The following is a 16,782-nucleotide window of genomic DNA, read 5'->3' as shown; positions in this document are numbered from 1 at the left end:
CTTTGGAGGAAAAACCCCCTCATAATTCAAAGTCCACAAAGTGATCAGCACCGAGCACCACTGTGAACGCAGATTTATTGTAGTTATTCAGCAGCATAGTTAAGCAATATATGCCCATTTTACTTGTTTGTTTGTTTTTAAATTTAAACAAATAAGTCAAAGTCTGAAAGGTAAAAAAATAAATCATAAGTTACATCTTGATAAGATATATATATCTATATATATAATAGTATATAGCACTGAATGTTTTCATGGAAAACTTTCAACATTTTAACAATGAGGTCAAACCACACTTGATGAGGTACGCAGGTACTTAGATGGATATGTAAAGACATTTACATCAATCAGTACACTACTGACACCAAAAAACACAAAACCATACTGTTACATTAAATTCCACGTTACAGCTTAGATCTAGTAACAGATCAGATATGAGCTTTGAAAATTATTTGGAATTTTTCAGCATGCGTTTAAAATCAAAACTTACTTCAGTCCTTCCGGTTAAATTAAAAGCCATGCTTTTAGCTACATCACTCTGTTGACTATGTATCTGAAGAGAGTTTATATGTTTGCTTAGTCATGTACAAGACTTTTCATGAATGTGTTCCTTGAAGCATTACAGCATACGTTGTTCATATCATTTCAACGTCGGGAACCTGCAAACAGAGAGACCAGAAAGAGATCAAACAGATCAGCGCCTCTTTGCATTTTATAAGGCTAGGAGAGTCGGAGAGTTGAGGATGTCGACAGAATCGCCCTTGCTTCCTCCACCTTTGTGGCTGTCTAGTCCCTCTGTGAGAGAGTCCAGCTCAGGGCACGCAAATGTGAACACAGACAGGTAGCTGCTGCAGGTAGGGGTGGAGGTGACCACGGGAGTGCTGAGAGGCTCCAGGTCGCTGGAAACCGACTTATACAGAGTCTCCCAGTCCGAGACCCCGAGAGAGCTACTCAGATCTATGTCTGGCACGGATCGAGCTGTCTCCATGGGAGTCTTCTCCTCCAGCGTGGGTAAAATATTGTCCAGTAGCCCCTCCTTAAGGTCCAGGGAGGGCTCGAGATCACAGATGTTGATTTCAGCACTTGCACACAGCAAAATATTCGAGTTCCCAGAGATGGCTGTGGACGGATCGCTGGGGTCGTCCATGTCTTGGAGTGATGGAGCTTCTTGCGTGCCATCCTCTGGAAGCCTGTCCTCGTCTGGACTGGGCGGTAGGCCTGGAGACCCTGTGGACTCTTGGAAAATGGATTCAAGCTCTTCTGACACCTGGCACACCGGCTTATGTGTAGCAAGAATAAATTCGAGCCGTTCTTTCTCTTTGATTAGGTTGGCTATTTCGGTCTCCAGGGCAGCCTTTTCCTCCTCCAGCTTGTCTGTCTCCTTTAAACAGATCGACACCAAAAAATCATCCATGTGGAAAATCAAACAAACAAACAAAAAGCAAAACACACCGCAGTAGGTGTAAATGACAGCTGAGCAAATTAATCACTGTTTACTTACAGCTTGCAGTGTATCTGTGAGCTCCCTCCTTCTGTTGCGACACTTTGCTGCAGCCATTTTATTCCTCTCCCTTCTTATCCTCTTCTTCTCCTCCTCCTCAGGAGACAGCTGGGATGTAAGGGAAATAATTCAGTCATTACCACGAAGAATCCAGCCATTTCTTCCCCTAATCCACAACACCTGCTCCCAGTTCGCCCTCTGAAGAGTGGCAAAAGCATGTTTCACTGCAATGCGTCTAAAAATAGACTATTGTTGCAGACTTGCTGTGACCTGAATATAAATTGACTGCCTAAGGAAGGCACACAGCCCGCACACGGCACCAGAGGAGCATGCACAATAGCTCGGCTGCACACAAGGAATTCAGATTGGCATATGCAAATTGACACTATTGACTGTTCTGTCCAATAGCAGGTAGACTTCATCGGAGCTAACCTACCTGCTCTGTTTTCCCCTTTCTGGCAGCATTTTTTCCCTTACTCCCGCCCGCTTTGGGTGTTGCCTGGTGAGAGCTTCGCGGTTCATTGGCTTGCTTGCTACCCAGAGACGGGGAGACAGATGTAATAATCGTAGGCTGGACCATCCACTGGAAATCTGGGGTAGAGGAAATTGCTGTAACCGTTGGAACAAATGGAGTGTCTTCAGTGCTCATGTCTTGGCAGACCTCCTGAAAAAGCAGAGATAGTACTGACAATGAGGACTACAGTTACATTTATTCATTTATACCAGAGGTTTCACGTGGCTCTGATTGTGATGCTGAAAATCAATAAAAGCCTCTTAATCATTTGTTTATAGTCTAAAACAGAGGACACCCTGCATGTGGTGTCTCTTCTTGAAATATACCCGACCAGAAATAGCCTTCTCCCAGATCAATATTTGACTTTATCATTGTTTCTGACGTCAACACTGACGCAGAGATGCTGTGGAGTCTCCTGAATGGATTTATTTTTCTCAATGAACCGCTGCATCGACACGCTTGCATTTTGGTCCCAGGACGTCGGAATCATAACAACCGACCTACAGGGCTATTTTGTCACATTTCCACATGCACAGATTTCCGATGTCTCACGTCTTATAGGCATATATGTATATATAAATATGATGCTTTAAAATTAACCGCATCCAGTTAATTTAAATCTTATCAATCAGTTCCCCCTCCCCCCCACCACAGAGATGAAAGCATTTGAGCATCCAGTCTGTGGCTCACTTTAAAAAAAGAAGAGAGAGAGAGAGAGAGAGAGAGAGAGAGAGAAAATGGTGATCTTTAATCTGTTTTAAACGGGGTGCCTCCTGGGTAGCGTGTTAAATAAATGATCAACAAAGCCATTCATACCTTTGCATTGCTCTCTGTGGAGGACGCTGGAGAGCTCGCCTCCTCTGGCGTCTTCTGGCAGAGTGTCCCGACAGGAGACTCTGCCCGGCAGGTGGGGGAGACTGAATCCATGTCAGGCGTCAGGTTGTTTTGATACATCACGAGGAGAAAAAAAAAGAAAAGAAAAAAAAAAGAAAGAAAAGCAAAATCACACACACGCACACGCACGAGTCCTGATTAATGACAAATATGACTGTGGCCTTCCGCTGGGGAAGAGCAGCTCGGGTCTTTTCTCCAGGTATAGTCTACCTGGTAACTGGACGACTAGAATGCAAGCCCCTCCTTTTATGCTCTGCTAGAATTTTATGAATGAACCAAGACTGTACCATCCGCGGAGGGGGGTCAGACTGACAGCCACATAGGCATATTTTGGAGTAAAAGGCCATCCTGTTGACATTTATCCACCATTATATGCACTCCATGAGCGATATCTGACACTTTATCCCTTTTGGTTTGTTTTTATTTACGCCAGTTAGGCACCGCAAGATGACCAGACCCCCCTCCCCTCCCTCTCTCTCTCCCATTCACAAAAATGGCTATCGGCCTCTTATTAATGCAATATGGGATGAAAAACGCGAGTCTATTTATAAATATGCCTATGTAACCATTTCCTGGGCGATAAAAACTTAACGCCGTGCTGTATCAATTTAGTCAAAGGTTAAATAGAGCCGTGGTGGAAACGGCTCCTCTTCAATAAAACCTCATTTGATTCCAAGGTCAAGTGGACATGTTTTGCTCGACCATTTTAAAATACACACTGCAGCTCGCATTTATATTTAGCTCCATAATTTATCCGAATCCAAAAACCCATCTCATCTCCATTCGCCATTTCACATTGATAAAATGCGGACTATGCTGGGAGGTTTTAGCTGTGTGACAGGCATCTGTTGTCGAGCTCAGGCTTTTTTCCCCACCGATGATAAGAATCAGGGATTGTTCACAGACATAATGAAATGATGCTGAATTGTTTACTTGGGAGGGACATGTGGGGGCGGGCAAGTCACGTGGCATGACCCGGAACTGTGGGGGAAGAAGGGGTCTGCAACACAGCTGCTCAATACTCCAATCACAACAAAGGAGCAGCGCTGCGTCGATGCTGTGCGCCTACTGTACCCGACAGCGCTCTCGCTTCAAGTCTCTCTGCCGCCCAACTCTAGAACATGTCTGCAAGAATGTGCTGCTGCAAGGCGCGGAGGCCTGCAAAGACACCCAAAAGCTGCTATACATTTTAAGACAATTAAACATAGCTCTCCAATTATTATTAATTCACTTTGTACCCCTTTGCTCCAACTGGGAATTATTTAAATGGCACAGCCTACCAGAGTACGGTTACTGATTATGATCATCCCTTTATGACCACAGTGCACCATCTCCTGGTGGCTGATTCAAGCACGTTAATGCACCATGTCACAAAGCTTAAATCATATCAAACTGGTTTCTTGAACATGACACTCGTGTCCCCATACTCAAATGACCTGTGTAATGCTATCATATCACTATGGTCAACAATCTTGAATGTTTCCAGCACCTTGTTGAGTCTGCCAAAAAGAATTAATTATAAGAATTTCTTATAGTAATATCTATTATTTTAAATAAATCATATCTCAATGAGCTATCAGCAATTTTTTTGTGAAGTAACATAATAGGCAAAAAATGTTTGTGGGAACTGAAAACTCCCAGAATAAAGTTGTTAAACTGAACATGATGCGCATGTGGAAGCAAAGATGTGAAGGATTTTCATAGCACTGACATTTATAACATTATGAGCGCCACACGATAAAATCCAAACTACTACAGCTAACAAAACTTACTGTTACTCAAATCATGTTACATACGTTATACTTACAGTCCTTTTTATATGTGGCCAGAGAGGTTTGGATAGCTTCCCCCCCCCTCAACATATAAAGTAATTAATTGAAAACAGCATTTTATATTTAGTTGGATTATCTTTGTCTAATATTAAAATTAGTTTGATGATCTGAAACATTAAGTGTGATAAATATGCAAAAAACTAAGTAGTGTGTAAGAGGGCAAACAGGCTTTCACAGTGCTGTATATATCTTACTATGACTTTCTGTTGCTTTAGATTACAAGAAAAAAGCTTGAGCCATAGAATTTGGGCAAAGAAACAGGAATATCTGAACCATTTAATAAGTTATGAATCTTTTTTTTTTCTTCTTAGAAACAAAACAACACATTTAAAAACAAAATACACACCCTTAAGCATTCCCATATAGCTTCCATGCTTTATACATTCTTCTCAACTTTCGGAGATTGGGTTTCTGGACTTCCTGCAAGGACAACAATACTTAGTCATCATCACAATATTGCACTGGACATTTCCTTGAATCTGACTTTTAGTCCAGAGTTCAAATGTGCAATGTGTTCTGGTACCGTGTGGTCTTTGTCCAAATGAAGGACGTCTACGAGGGGAACAATAGATGGACGGCCATGAGCACACTGGAAGGGCAGCTGGCAGGCAGACAAGGATGCCACCAAGCTGTGGCATTCATCTCTACTTAGGGTGTCGTTGAATTTGATGGCACCTGTTCAATGCAAGCATGTATAAAAATAACAAGCATAAAGATTTCAGGCTCAGAATCACAGAAAAAATATATTCAAGGCCTGAGAGAAGCTGATTGTCTTTACCGTGGCATGCCAGTGAGGCGAGCACTTTCAGAACAGTGAGAGGCAAAGTTCCTCTCACTCTACCTGTTGAGCGGAGTAGCTGGGGAATGAAAAAAGACCAAACCAAACCAAATATATTACTCCAAAGCAAATAGTACATACCATTGTGCATCACAGAACTTTAGTACATAGGAAAACAGAAAAAAAACTAGCTTACCTCAATCTGCTCTTGAAGATACTCCTGTCAGATAAAATTAAGCGGTACATATCAGAGAACAGCTTTGTAAAAGCCTCACTTAGCAAAAACAGTGAAACAGTAAACAGTTTTACCTCAGCAATTGGCTTTATAACAGATGGTCTTCCTCGCCTCAGCTCATTACTCTCTTTTTCCATAAAACACAATGGCACTTTCCCGACAAACACTTTTAGATCTGCTGCCCGTGAAAAATGAACTTCCAGGCCCAAACTCCTTAGATGTGGCTGACAGGACCTGTAGGAAAATACAAGAACAGTCTATGAGTACTAACTAAATAACATCTGAACACAAACTCTATGTACTACTGCTAGTCTACAAAGCTTAAGCATGTGGTGCAAAAAATACAATAAAGTAGTATACTTGACCATTTATTAAATTGTATCTCTAGGCACTTTGTTTTTCAGAATGACAATGACTCCAAACACACTGCCAATACAGTAAAAACATGCCTGGATAGAAAAAAAATATATGCTGGAACACTATCATTCATGGACCGGCCTCCCTAGAGGACTACAACATTACTGAAGCAGTGTGGGACCATCTTGACAGAGAACAGAACAAAAGGCAGCCAACATCCAAAGAACGTCCTTCAATAAGTCTGGAAAATCCTTCCTGAAGACTACTTAAAGAAAGAAAAGCTTGCTTAAAAGACTTCAGGCCATTCTTAAGGATAAAAGTGGTCACCAAATATTATCACAACTTTACAAACTCTGTTTTTGCCTCATATACTCCATTTCCATGAACATTTTCAATAAACAACTGCACCCATTTCCCATTTTCCTAACAAAATATGAAGAAATGAGGGGTGTTGGAAGATATTTACTATATGTATTCTGTCTTTGCAGGCTTTCCCTCTTTGCTTGTTGCCCAATACACCCAATAGATTTCCATACCTAAGCAGCCTTATCTCCTCTTCTGTTAGACTGATCCCAAGAGGTGGCAAAATGGTTGAAGTACACAGGCATCTCTCTCCTGGGACATCTGGGTCATCTGCATATGAATCTGTGACAGCACAAACAGCTATGACTGCAGAATTACAATAAGCACCTATTAACAGCATTATCAGTGTTTCAATAACAAAACTAAACTACTGTTCACTTCTTCTTCTTTTTTTTTACCTGCAATTAAATTTTCAAGTCGCACTCTTTCATGTGCAGCATGTTGATCTACCAGCACCAACAGGTTTCCTGTTTTGTAATTGAAAATGTACAAATAAATAAACAAACATGTCTCAAGAAAACAATAAATGACAAAGATTTAATGTTTCTAACTTCACCTTTAGTTTCAGTGTGTTCCACCAGCTCGTCATCCTTAGTACTAATAAGGCACGCAAGAAACTTTTTATCCACCTGATGAATAACCTATAGGAGAATTGCATCACAGCTTTATGACAGCGTTTTACTGAAATTTGTAAAACTGCTAATAAAAAGTGGTAACAGCTGAGAGATTAATTTGCCTTCATGGAGTGAATCATGGACTTAGAGAAGCGGTATGGAAAAAGGACGTTGTGGATCTTTACGGCCAGTCCGTCAGCTTGTCCACTGGAAATATCCACACCGACCTGTGGAGGGATGATGTAGTATCAAAAACAAAACCACCGAAGTGAAATCTGACTTTGTGTTTTGCTATGAGCCAATCAGTTCGAGTCATTGCTAAATCGAGTTAATACAAAGTAAAAATGTGTTTTCATTACCATTGGAGGGCGGACAAACACGGGATTATTCCATTTTGAGTACAATGAAAAAAGCGAGTTTGAGCTTTCACCAACATCACCTGTAAAGACGAGATAATAAAAGGCTGCAAATTATCAACTGCATTTTGTACATTATCTGAGGTCATGACCTTACAGCCTACACGCTTATAAATCTGTGAGGTACCTCTACAATCAGGCCCTGATCTAATCACCCTTTCTGGTCTGGATTTAGGCAGGAATGGCAACACTAGATCCACCTGAAATGGGTAACACCTGTATTCCATCCCTACATGGACATGACGGCATGCATTAAAACAGTAAACAAATTATCTGTATTAATGTGCATATGTGCAATTTTGTGTGCTAACTTACCCATTTCAGAAATGACACTAACTGCTATATTGGTGACATCAGACGTGCAGCGCACTTGAGTTTCCTCCATAGCTGGGTCCTCATATTTGCTGAGCCCGGTCACTCTGTTCACATAAACCGTCTTTCCGACAGATGCGTCGTACTGCTGGAGCCAGTCGCTCGATGTGATAGCCTCTTCATTCATAGCAAGTTCAGGGTTTAAAATGCAACCTGAGGCTGGCCTCATATTGAACTCAGGGTCACAGGGAATCTCATTGCTATCTTGGTTACCGTCAATTCCAGTACTGACACAGATAGTATCCTTTGAGATGCTTCTGGAAAAATCCAATGATACCTCTGAATCATCTGTCCCATGTTGTTTCAAATGACGGAGTTTAGCTGCCAAAGATTTTTTACCTTGGTTCTGTGCTGATTCTGGTTTTATCTTAGTGAAAATAGAGAGAGTTGGCGGGCTTTGGAGGCTGTTCTTTGCCTCATCTTTGTCCTGCATCTCATCTTCTTGTTGAACTTCCTGGAAAATTGATGTATTCAAAACAACGCGGTCTGTCTGAGGAGTGTCGTTCTTCAAATGAGCCTTGGGTAACTGTGATTCGAGTTCACCAGATTTAACACACGTTCGTCGAAACTTGTCAAGAGATCCAGACAATTTATGGCATGAAATTATCTTGGAAATCTTTGAGGGGACAACAGAGGAAGAGTCTCTGTATTGTTTCTGAGAAGATCTGCTTGTGTCTAGTGAGATTTTGCGTTTCGCAACAGAAGCTTTTTCTTCAGATTTTACTGTTAAACTTTCCTCCTGAAATACTGGCCTATTGTTTTGCAAAAGGTCCCAACTCTGCAGACGCTCTTGAATATATTGATCAGACAATCTGATCTTTCTCTTACTTACTAAAGTCTGTGCATGGCAGCTTGTATCCTGACAGTCAGGTACTATTCTCTCAGTGTAGTTTAAAGCAGGCTGGGCTTGTTGAATGAAGCTGTCATCTCCTTCTTTTAAAAGTAGCTCTCTTGAAATATGCAAAATATTAGAACCTTCCCCAGCTTCACTATATGCGGGCTCCACTTCTTTATTAATTTTATAAGATAAAGGTTCCACTGTAGCCAGATCAGACATCAGCTCATCGCTACATGCATTGTTTAAACATTTTTCACTGTGTACATTTTGCAACTCATTTGTACTTATCTTTTGCTGGCCTGGTTGTTCACTTTTATCCGATCTAGCCTCCAGGCAAACACCATCTTTAGAAACACTGTCACCTGTGTGATTACGATGAACAGATTCAGATGCCAGTCTCGTGCCAACGCTACAGTCCATTGTAGAAATAGTGGTAGCTGTTTGGCCACCTTTGTCACCATTCTCTTCTGGTTCTGTTTTGCCAGTTCCAAACACTCTTGGAGATGCATAGTCCAAGTCGTCTTGAGTAATGACAGCCACCAAGTTATCCCTCCTCAGGAAAGCTTTCACTGCTTCTTCAACACAGAGCAAAATGCCATCCCAGTCTTTGAACTCTATTAGAGTTTTGGCAGGCTCGAGGGAAATGTCATACTCCGAGTAAGAGCATTTAATATTGATGATATACACTCCATACAGATCTTGGCTTCGCTTGTGCTTTGGACTTCTGATGACAGACTGCCCATCCGGACTGTCATTCTTCTGGTTCGAACTGGTCAGTCGGCGCAGGAGAACATTCAGCAGCTTGTGAATACGTGTTTTCAACAGCAGTCTTTCATTCACATACAGGAACTGTAAGCTGTTGTTGTAGTGGCCCTCTCTGCCAATGTAACCCATCACTTCAAACTGTTTGTATGTGTGGCTGATTTCTCCCAGCTTCTCTGCTCGCCCGAGATTATGTATCTGAACAAACCTGTGATAAGTGTTTCTTGCTTTCGGGAGCTGCACCATCATGGCTCCTGTGCAGTCATTCTTCAGGGTGAAGGAAACAGAGGGGTGCATCAGGGAAATAGCTTCCACTCTGTGCCTGATCCTCTCACCCTCCAGGACGGCATCAACCCTCTTCCTTCGGACAGGCATGTTGTGGAAGAAGTTACAAATGATGACAGTTGTGCCCGCTGAGGGTCGAGCAGCCTCTGCTTCAAAGACCTCCAAGCCCTTCCCCTCCTTGAATATTTTAACGTGTGTTTTTACAGATGATCTGGTCCGGGAGGAGATTTCAACAAGTGTGGCTAAAGAAACTAAACTCGCCAAGGCTTCCCCTCTGAAACCATACCACCTGAGGTTGTCCAGGTCCGCCACAGAAGTGCATTTACTTGTGTGGTATCTATTCCCAACACAGGCCATGTCCTCGGCGCTCATCCCAGCACCGTTATCGATCACCTGAATTTTAAATGCCTCCATGTCCATTCGGACTCCCACACAGGTCGCCCCGGCATCGATGCTGTTTAAAATCAGCTCCTCCACACACTGCTGAAGCGAGGGGATAGCGACACCGGAGCGAAGCTTCCCCTGAACCTCTTTGGGTAAACACTTAATCATAATGGGAATTAAATTCAGTTCTCTTTGTATCTGTGGTCTATCACCTGTACCGGCGACCGCAAAGTAAGAAGTTAGTTAACCGTTGCTAAGTAGTTAATGCTAGCTAATTCCAAAGGGGACTTTTTGACATTTTGAAGTAAAACCTCTTTCATATTTCATTAAATATGATAAAATATTTAGCATAATAAAACCATGCCCTCAAATACCTCAGCTGTTGTGTACAGTCAACGTGAAACAAAAACACAGGCCAAAACCGCTTAAAACTGGCTAATATTATAATACTGCCACCTTCTGGTGTGGTTGAATTTACTGCTGCGTTCGCGTCGACTCGGAAACTTCTATGCGTATGACTTAATGACTTCAGCTATATACAATGCTAATATTAATGTCTACAGTTTGTCATAGTCACCCCTTTCGATTGCTTACACTTGCGTCTTTGTAGCTGGGAATTCGGAGCTTTACTGGAAAATTTCGATCACCGCGTTGACTTGAATGTGCCATGTTTGCCAGACATCTTCTTTCGTAAGTTAGCCTGCTTTTACTGCATACCGCCACCTCCTGTACGGAGTGTGCTGTTCAATGTGCTTATACACCCAGTCAGTTTTCCTTTCTGCAGTTAAGAAGTCAACAAAACAATTTCAGTCACATCTCCCTCAGTTAGCTTGCCCACTGTATACCTCGATATGGATAAAACTCAAGCAAACTCAAGAGTGGCCAGGCCTGCAACATCATCCTAACATGTCTCGATACATCAAGTTACAGTGGAAAAACACATTTTATTAATAACTTTAAATGCCCCGTTTGTGTACAAGTGTGCCAGTAAGTCTGCACAGACACATCAGATACACCTGTGTTTTTCATACCAACATGAAGTCAAATTATTTGCTGACCTACCCACTTTATTGGCATGTGTGGCGTTTACCTGTTATCTTAAACCAGAAGACCCAACAATATCAGGGTGTTTGTCCTTGGAATAACTGAGCTTGTATCAGTATCTTGATAATTTAGCAAAATAGTTTATGTTACCTTATGCGTAAATAGTCTTTAAGAGCTTTTGATGAACCCTGAAAAGGTGTTATTATTACAGCTTTCTTTTGAAAACAGGCAAGCACACACATGTGCCTGTTTGCATGACCATGAGAACAAATATAATTTTGTTAAAGGCTTCTAAACAATAAAAAAAATTTGAACAATGTAGCCACCTCCGCTAACCACTTTAAATGCAGAGTATAGGTCCTTCACAACCAGGCATGTTAAAGCTGACTGAGTTGAATATTCCTTCACTGCTGTTATTGCAATAAAATCAGACAATGTGAGTCCCAATGAAGGAAGTTCCCATTTATTAATGTTGTTACATATTCCGTGAACATTTAGGAGATCAAACGAATGCAGTACACCTCTTCCTCCCATTCAGTTTAAATGTTAAATTCCAACCAGTAAAAACAAAAAAGACTAAATAAATAAAACATCTGCATAAGTTAATATTAAAGGCACAGTTATTTTACTACGTTGAAAGATGAATGTTCTAGGCTGTCAACTTCTTTCTCATTCTTGAACTCTGCCTTGGTTATTTGTGACTTGGGGCTCCCAGTGGATCTCAGCCATTCTTGCATTTCCTTCACCTTTTTGCGTGGGCCTTGTAGCTGCCCTTGCACTGTTCCTGCTGGTGTGTTTTGGACCCAGCCAACAAGGCCAAGTTTCTTCCCTTCTGCCTGAAAGGAAAAAAAAAAAGCAAAAGGGATTATTATTATTATTATTATTGAGATCGTGGAGGGCAAAAGAGATGTCATAATAGTAAGAAAATGGTAATCATAGGAATACAGGGACAATGTCAAACTCACCTGCGTGTATTTCCGAAAAAATACACCTTGCACTCTGCCAAAAATCTCATAATCCACTGAAATTAGGTCTTCATCGGCCATAGCGGATCTTAAAAAAAAAGAAAAAAAAGGCAGTCCTTTAATGCTTAAAGGTGATTTGTAATCACAGGTGACTGAAGCTATGCCAACATAAATAATACATAGCGCACCTAGCTTAGTATTACTGCTACTTTACTGCGCAAAAACTCGCTATCATTTAATTTACCTGAATTTTATCCAGAAGCCGTGAAACACCGACCCAGTTCCGAATTACAGCAAATTCAAAACATACGACACGCCACTTCTTCTTCCTCTTCTTCTTTGAGTTCCTAATTGCATTATCGCCACCTACTGGGCTGGAACAGAGGATTACAGGAAGTGGTGTTTGTTTACCGGACCAATCAGAAAACAACCGAGAAGCTTTGTATCTAGGCAACAAATGTAAACGCTGGAAGGACAGGATTTTTAAGGAAAATATACATCGGTATGCTGGTAAGTAGATAGCAGATTATATTTATGAGAGTTTTCTGAAACTGGATTCTATTTTTTATCTAATAAATGTTATTGCAGACAAAGACATGAACATATCGGTATTTTTTGAATTATTAGTCGAGCGCACATTTATGGTCTTTGTTGTTAAAAAGTTAACAAAACCTATCTTGTGCCGTTAAAAACACTTTAATAAAAATAAATAAATAAACATGCTTGTCTCTTTCTGAAGCATTTGACCATCTCACCATGCGCCAAATTAAGCCTAAATATCTGTTGATAAACTGAACTGTAACACAGATATTTTTAAAGCAGTGCGTTAATTACCTTTGTACTTGAGTTTTTTTCCCCCTGCATTTATAGCCTGTTTTACAAGCATGGATTAAACCTAGTCCTAGACTAAAAGAAACATTTAATAAAGGTGATGGCAGAAACATTTCTTTAGAGCTGCTGAAATTTTGGGAGAGGCTGGCCGTCATCCCATTCTTCACTCGTTTAAGATTTCATTTGGTGAAAGGTCCAAGCTGCAGGCAGACCAGTTTGGCAGCTCGTGGATGCAGTACTGCTGTACTAGATGCAGTATGTGGTTTAGCATCATCTTTTGGAAATATGCAAGGCCTTCCTTCCAAAAGAACCACATGGAGAAGCATACATTGCTATAAAGCCTGTATGTACCTTTCAGGGTTGAGCATGGAGCCTTTTCAAATGTGCAAGCTGCCAATTGCATAGGCATAAATGTACCCCCATGCCCTCAGAGCTGAAAGCTTTTAAAATTTGGAATTGATAACAAGCGTAATGGTCCCTCTATTTTTTCCCCAGATTTCCCCCAAATTCTCTGCATCTTTTGATGATAATATGTACTGTATATGATATGATATTGAAAGGTTTCAAATGCAGACACAGTTTCTTTCCAGATTGGTGAACCTCTGCCCACCGCTACTTCTGAGAAAGCCTGCCTCTCTAAAATCTTTTTATACCCAGTGGTGTTACTGAGCTTTTGCAGATAAATCTAATGAACTAAAAAATGTTTTTCAAGAATTTCTTTTTTACTTACTTTTCCGACTTTTTGTTGCCTCATCCCAACTTTTTCAGAAATGCGAAAATATTTTTTTATGAAACAGTAAAACTGCTATTTGATAACATTATCTCAGTTCAAACATGTCATATGCTTTCTATGATCTGTTGTGACTAAAATGTGGGTTTATGAGATTTTCAGATAATTACTACATCCTGTTTTTAAATAAGCTTTTATACATCAACTTTTTTGGAATTGGGGCAGTGATATTGTACAAGCCTTACCCTTTCCCTTTTCTGCTTGCTTTTTGCACAGAAATTATACAATAAAAGGACCCCATATAGTGGATTCAGGTATCTTTGAATCTGTGGAACAACAGCTTATGATCTGTAACAACAGATGAAGTCATGAACACACATAGAAGAAGAGACACTCCTCAGGGGCACCACAACTTTGCAGGGGAAAGATGTGGCGTGCCTAATAGGAAAGCAGATGCAGTAAATCATCCATTTCCAAACAAGCCTGTGAGCCATAGAAGACCTAGCAGGCCTCAGGTTTCACTCGATTTGGATGATTTTGAAAACATCACAGTTTCTACTCAACCAGTAGCCCCTTTGTTACCCCAGGAGCATCATTCACATGACATCACAGAGACCACCGTAGCCTCACTGTCAGACAGACTGCCCAGTGAAGAGCTGCAGATGACCAAAGCAATCCATGCAAAACAACTCATGCTGCAGGAGAAGCTCTTGAAAGTTGAATTAAAAATAAGACAAAAGCTCCAGAGGGCCAGCGCTGACTATGCTGGAGGTAATGAGAAAACGAGTAGGGAGGAGGGACACAACAGAGGACGAGCTCAGGTGCGAGAAGCTCAAACTAATACCAGAATGTCTGAGCTCCAGTTTAGAGAGCTAGCACGAGGCACAGATAAAGTGATGGAGGACAGAAGGTATCATGATTTTAAGCAAGTTAGGCTCAAACAAGATCAGAGGACTGAGGACAGAATGAGGACTACAAAGGAAGAACAGCAGGACGATTCAGAAACTATTCAGCCTAACAGGAAAGGAAATAAAGGCACTTATAAGGTCATATCCAGCAAACAAGAAGTGAGTGGAGAACTGAACAAATCAAGATGGCACAATGTGAAAGAGCATACCAGAGGAAAACGAGGAGATGGGACAGATTGTGGTACTGGTGGAGAAATAGAAAAAATAAAGTACAGTGATGTGCCTCAGGTGAATCTGCAGAAAACTCCTTATACAGGAAACCACAGAGGGGCAGGAGGAAATCAGCTCTGGGATTCGACTCTTCCATCTAGACCTTCACAATGGAGTGGACCACAACAGGGAGAGCTCGTGCTCATGGAGAGCACAGAAGTCAGCCTCCAGCTTTTTCCTTGCAAAGTCTGCAACAGAAAGTTTGCGAGTGAAAGATTAGAGAAGCACGTCCGAATATGTGAGAAGGTGAATTTTTCATGCCGGCAAGTCTTCAACTCGTACGCTAACAGGACCAAAGGATCCCAGATAGAGCAGTTCCTGAAAACACACTAGAAACAACAGTCCAGAGGTAAGACACTAACATGATCACTCACCGAACACTTTGTCAGCTACACTGCTCAGCTGCTCATTAATGCAAATATATGATCAGCCAGTCATGATGGCAGCAGCTCATGGGCAGGAAAACCTGTAGATGTTCAAACTGAGCATCAGATTTGGGAACGTGGGTGGTTTGAGTATTTTAGAAACTGCTGGTCTGCTGGGATATGCAATCTTTAAGGTTTACAGAGAATAGTGATAAAACCTGAGCGGCAGTTGTTGATGCTAAAGCTCAAGGAACAAGCCAGACTGCCTCAAGCTGACAGGAAGGTAACAGTTACTCAAAAATCTGCTTGTTACCACCAAGGTATGCAGAAGAGCCTCTGAAAACGATAAGCCTTGAGGCAGATGGGCTAAAGAAAACCACATCCTGTGCCACTCGTGTCTGCTAAGAACAGGAAACTGAGGCTACAAATTGCACAGTCACCGAAATTTGACAATAATTTATCTAAAAAAAAGAAAACATGCAAAATCAGTCAATTTATATTGTTACATTCACTTGGTAGGGTCAGGATTTTGCATCAACAAAAGGAAAAAAAATCTTGGCACACTTTGGGCCTCTTTGTACCAACTATCATTAAAATGCCACAGCCTGTCTGAATATTGTTGCTAACTGTGTCCATCCCTTTATGACTACAGTGTACCCGCATTTTCTGATGGCTATTTGCAGCAGGATAATGCACCATGTTCTGTGTGATGCTATCATGTTAACATGGACCAAATGTGCTCCTAGCACCTTGTTAAATCCATGCAATGAAGACTTAAGGCAGTTCTGTTGGCAAAAAAGGGGGGTTCAACATGGTAGTAGTCAGGTATAACTAAGGTATAACGAAGTTTAAGTCGTTTTCTTTTTTCAGCTGCTCCCTTTAGGGGTCACCACAGCAGATTATCTGTCTCCATTTCACCCTATCTCTAGCATCTCTAGCATCCTCTATCACACCAACCCTCTGCATGTCCTCCTTCACTCTATACATGAACATCCTCTGTGGTGTTCTTCTTTTCCCTTCTATTCAACATCCTTTTTTCAGTATATCCAATTTTCTTTCTGCACGTCCAAACCATCTCAGTCTTTCTTCTCTAACTTTGTCTCCAAACTACTAAACCTAAGCTCTCCCCCTCGATATACTCATGACTTGTTATGAGTACTGGATTTTATTTTGAACTGTATTTGTTTTTGTCCAGGTTTTAAATAAAAAGAACAGATCACAAAACTGCCAGGGAAACCTAAGCAGTCTGCCTCAGGCTCGTCTCCAAGCTGGCACATCGCAGCCAAAACGGATCAAGAAATCCTCCCCTGACAGCGAGCCTGAGATCTGTGAGCGTCAGCACATCAAAAGTCACCTTGTTATGATGATGGTGTCACTTATTAGATCGGCCACTTTGGAGAATTTATTCATCTGCTGCCATTTCAATATTTCCCTCATTATTGTCTAATATAATTCATGTTCTTAAAGCAGAAATGTTGACATCAATAAATAGTAACACAATAAAGTGTGGTAACTGCTGACTGTACA

At 41.3% G+C, this 16,782-nt stretch overlaps 3 protein-coding genes and 1 pseudogene across 6 annotated transcripts; 1 reads left to right on the top strand and 3 right to left on the bottom strand.

The window, feature by feature from the left end:
• Nucleotides 1-58: 58 nt before the first annotated feature.
• Nucleotides 59-5,149, bottom strand: fosaa (Fos proto-oncogene, AP-1 transcription factor subunit a). Of its 2 annotated transcripts, XM_085441178.1 has the most exons (5): nucleotides 5,085-5,149; nucleotides 2,829-2,929; nucleotides 1,935-2,162; nucleotides 1,499-1,606; nucleotides 59-1,378 (listed from the first exon to the last, which is right to left on the bottom strand). In XM_085441178.1, the coding sequence occupies exons 1-5, from the start codon at nucleotides 5,098-5,100 to the stop codon at nucleotides 710-712; spliced, it is 1,122 nt and encodes a 373-aa protein (XP_085297304.1). In that variant the 5' UTR covers nucleotides 5,101-5,149; the 3' UTR covers nucleotides 59-709. The 2 variants fall into 2 exon arrangements, with proteins under 2 accessions (XP_085297304.1, XP_085297303.1); XM_085441177.1 differs by lacking the exon at nucleotides 5,085-5,149 and having other exon boundaries at nucleotides 2,829-2,966.
• mlh3 (mutL homolog 3 (E. coli)) lies at nucleotides 4,983-10,806 on the bottom strand. 2 transcript variants are annotated; one of them, XM_085441170.1, is made up of 12 exons: nucleotides 7,817-10,806; nucleotides 7,629-7,730; nucleotides 7,445-7,524; nucleotides 7,208-7,312; nucleotides 7,028-7,112; nucleotides 6,870-6,938; nucleotides 6,645-6,753; nucleotides 5,826-5,985; nucleotides 5,713-5,736; nucleotides 5,517-5,595; nucleotides 5,262-5,413; nucleotides 4,983-5,158 (listed from the first exon to the last, which is right to left on the bottom strand). In XM_085441170.1, exons 1-12 carry the CDS (start codon nucleotides 10,308-10,310, stop codon nucleotides 5,087-5,089), a joined length of 3,531 nt encoding a protein of 1,176 aa, XP_085297296.1. In that variant the 5' UTR covers nucleotides 10,311-10,806; the 3' UTR covers nucleotides 4,983-5,086. The 2 variants fall into 2 exon arrangements, with proteins under 2 accessions (XP_085297296.1, XP_085297297.1); XM_085441171.1 differs by lacking the exon at nucleotides 7,629-7,730.
• An 827-nt stretch (nucleotides 10,807-11,633) lies between these two features.
• Nucleotides 11,634-12,511, bottom strand: acyp1 (acylphosphatase 1, erythrocyte (common) type). Its single transcript, XM_085441182.1, has 3 exons — nucleotides 12,396-12,511; nucleotides 12,152-12,239; nucleotides 11,634-12,022 (listed from the first exon to the last, which is right to left on the bottom strand). Exons 2-3 carry the CDS (start codon nucleotides 12,230-12,232, stop codon nucleotides 11,807-11,809), a joined length of 297 nt encoding a protein of 98 aa, XP_085297308.1. The 5' UTR covers nucleotides 12,233-12,239; nucleotides 12,396-12,511; the 3' UTR covers nucleotides 11,634-11,806.
• A 74-nt stretch (nucleotides 12,512-12,585) lies between these two features.
• LOC146686626 (uncharacterized) lies at nucleotides 12,586-16,780 on the top strand (annotated as a pseudogene). Its single transcript, XR_014916687.1, has 3 exons — nucleotides 12,586-12,661; nucleotides 13,989-15,239; nucleotides 16,451-16,780. The product of XR_014916687.1 is annotated as an uncharacterized LOC146686626 (transcript).
• Nucleotides 16,781-16,782: the final 2 nt, after the last annotated feature.

Source organism: Copadichromis virginalis, linkage group LG19 (assembly GCF_057382275.1).
Source record: "Copadichromis virginalis isolate Kocher_CV1m ecotype Utaka linkage group LG19, C_Virginalis_male_GT1.1, whole genome shotgun sequence".
NCBI lineage: Eukaryota > Metazoa > Chordata > Actinopteri > Cichliformes > Cichlidae > Copadichromis > Copadichromis virginalis.
Note: the sequence above shows the minus strand (reverse complement) of the source record. Positions and strands in the feature narration are given on the sequence as shown.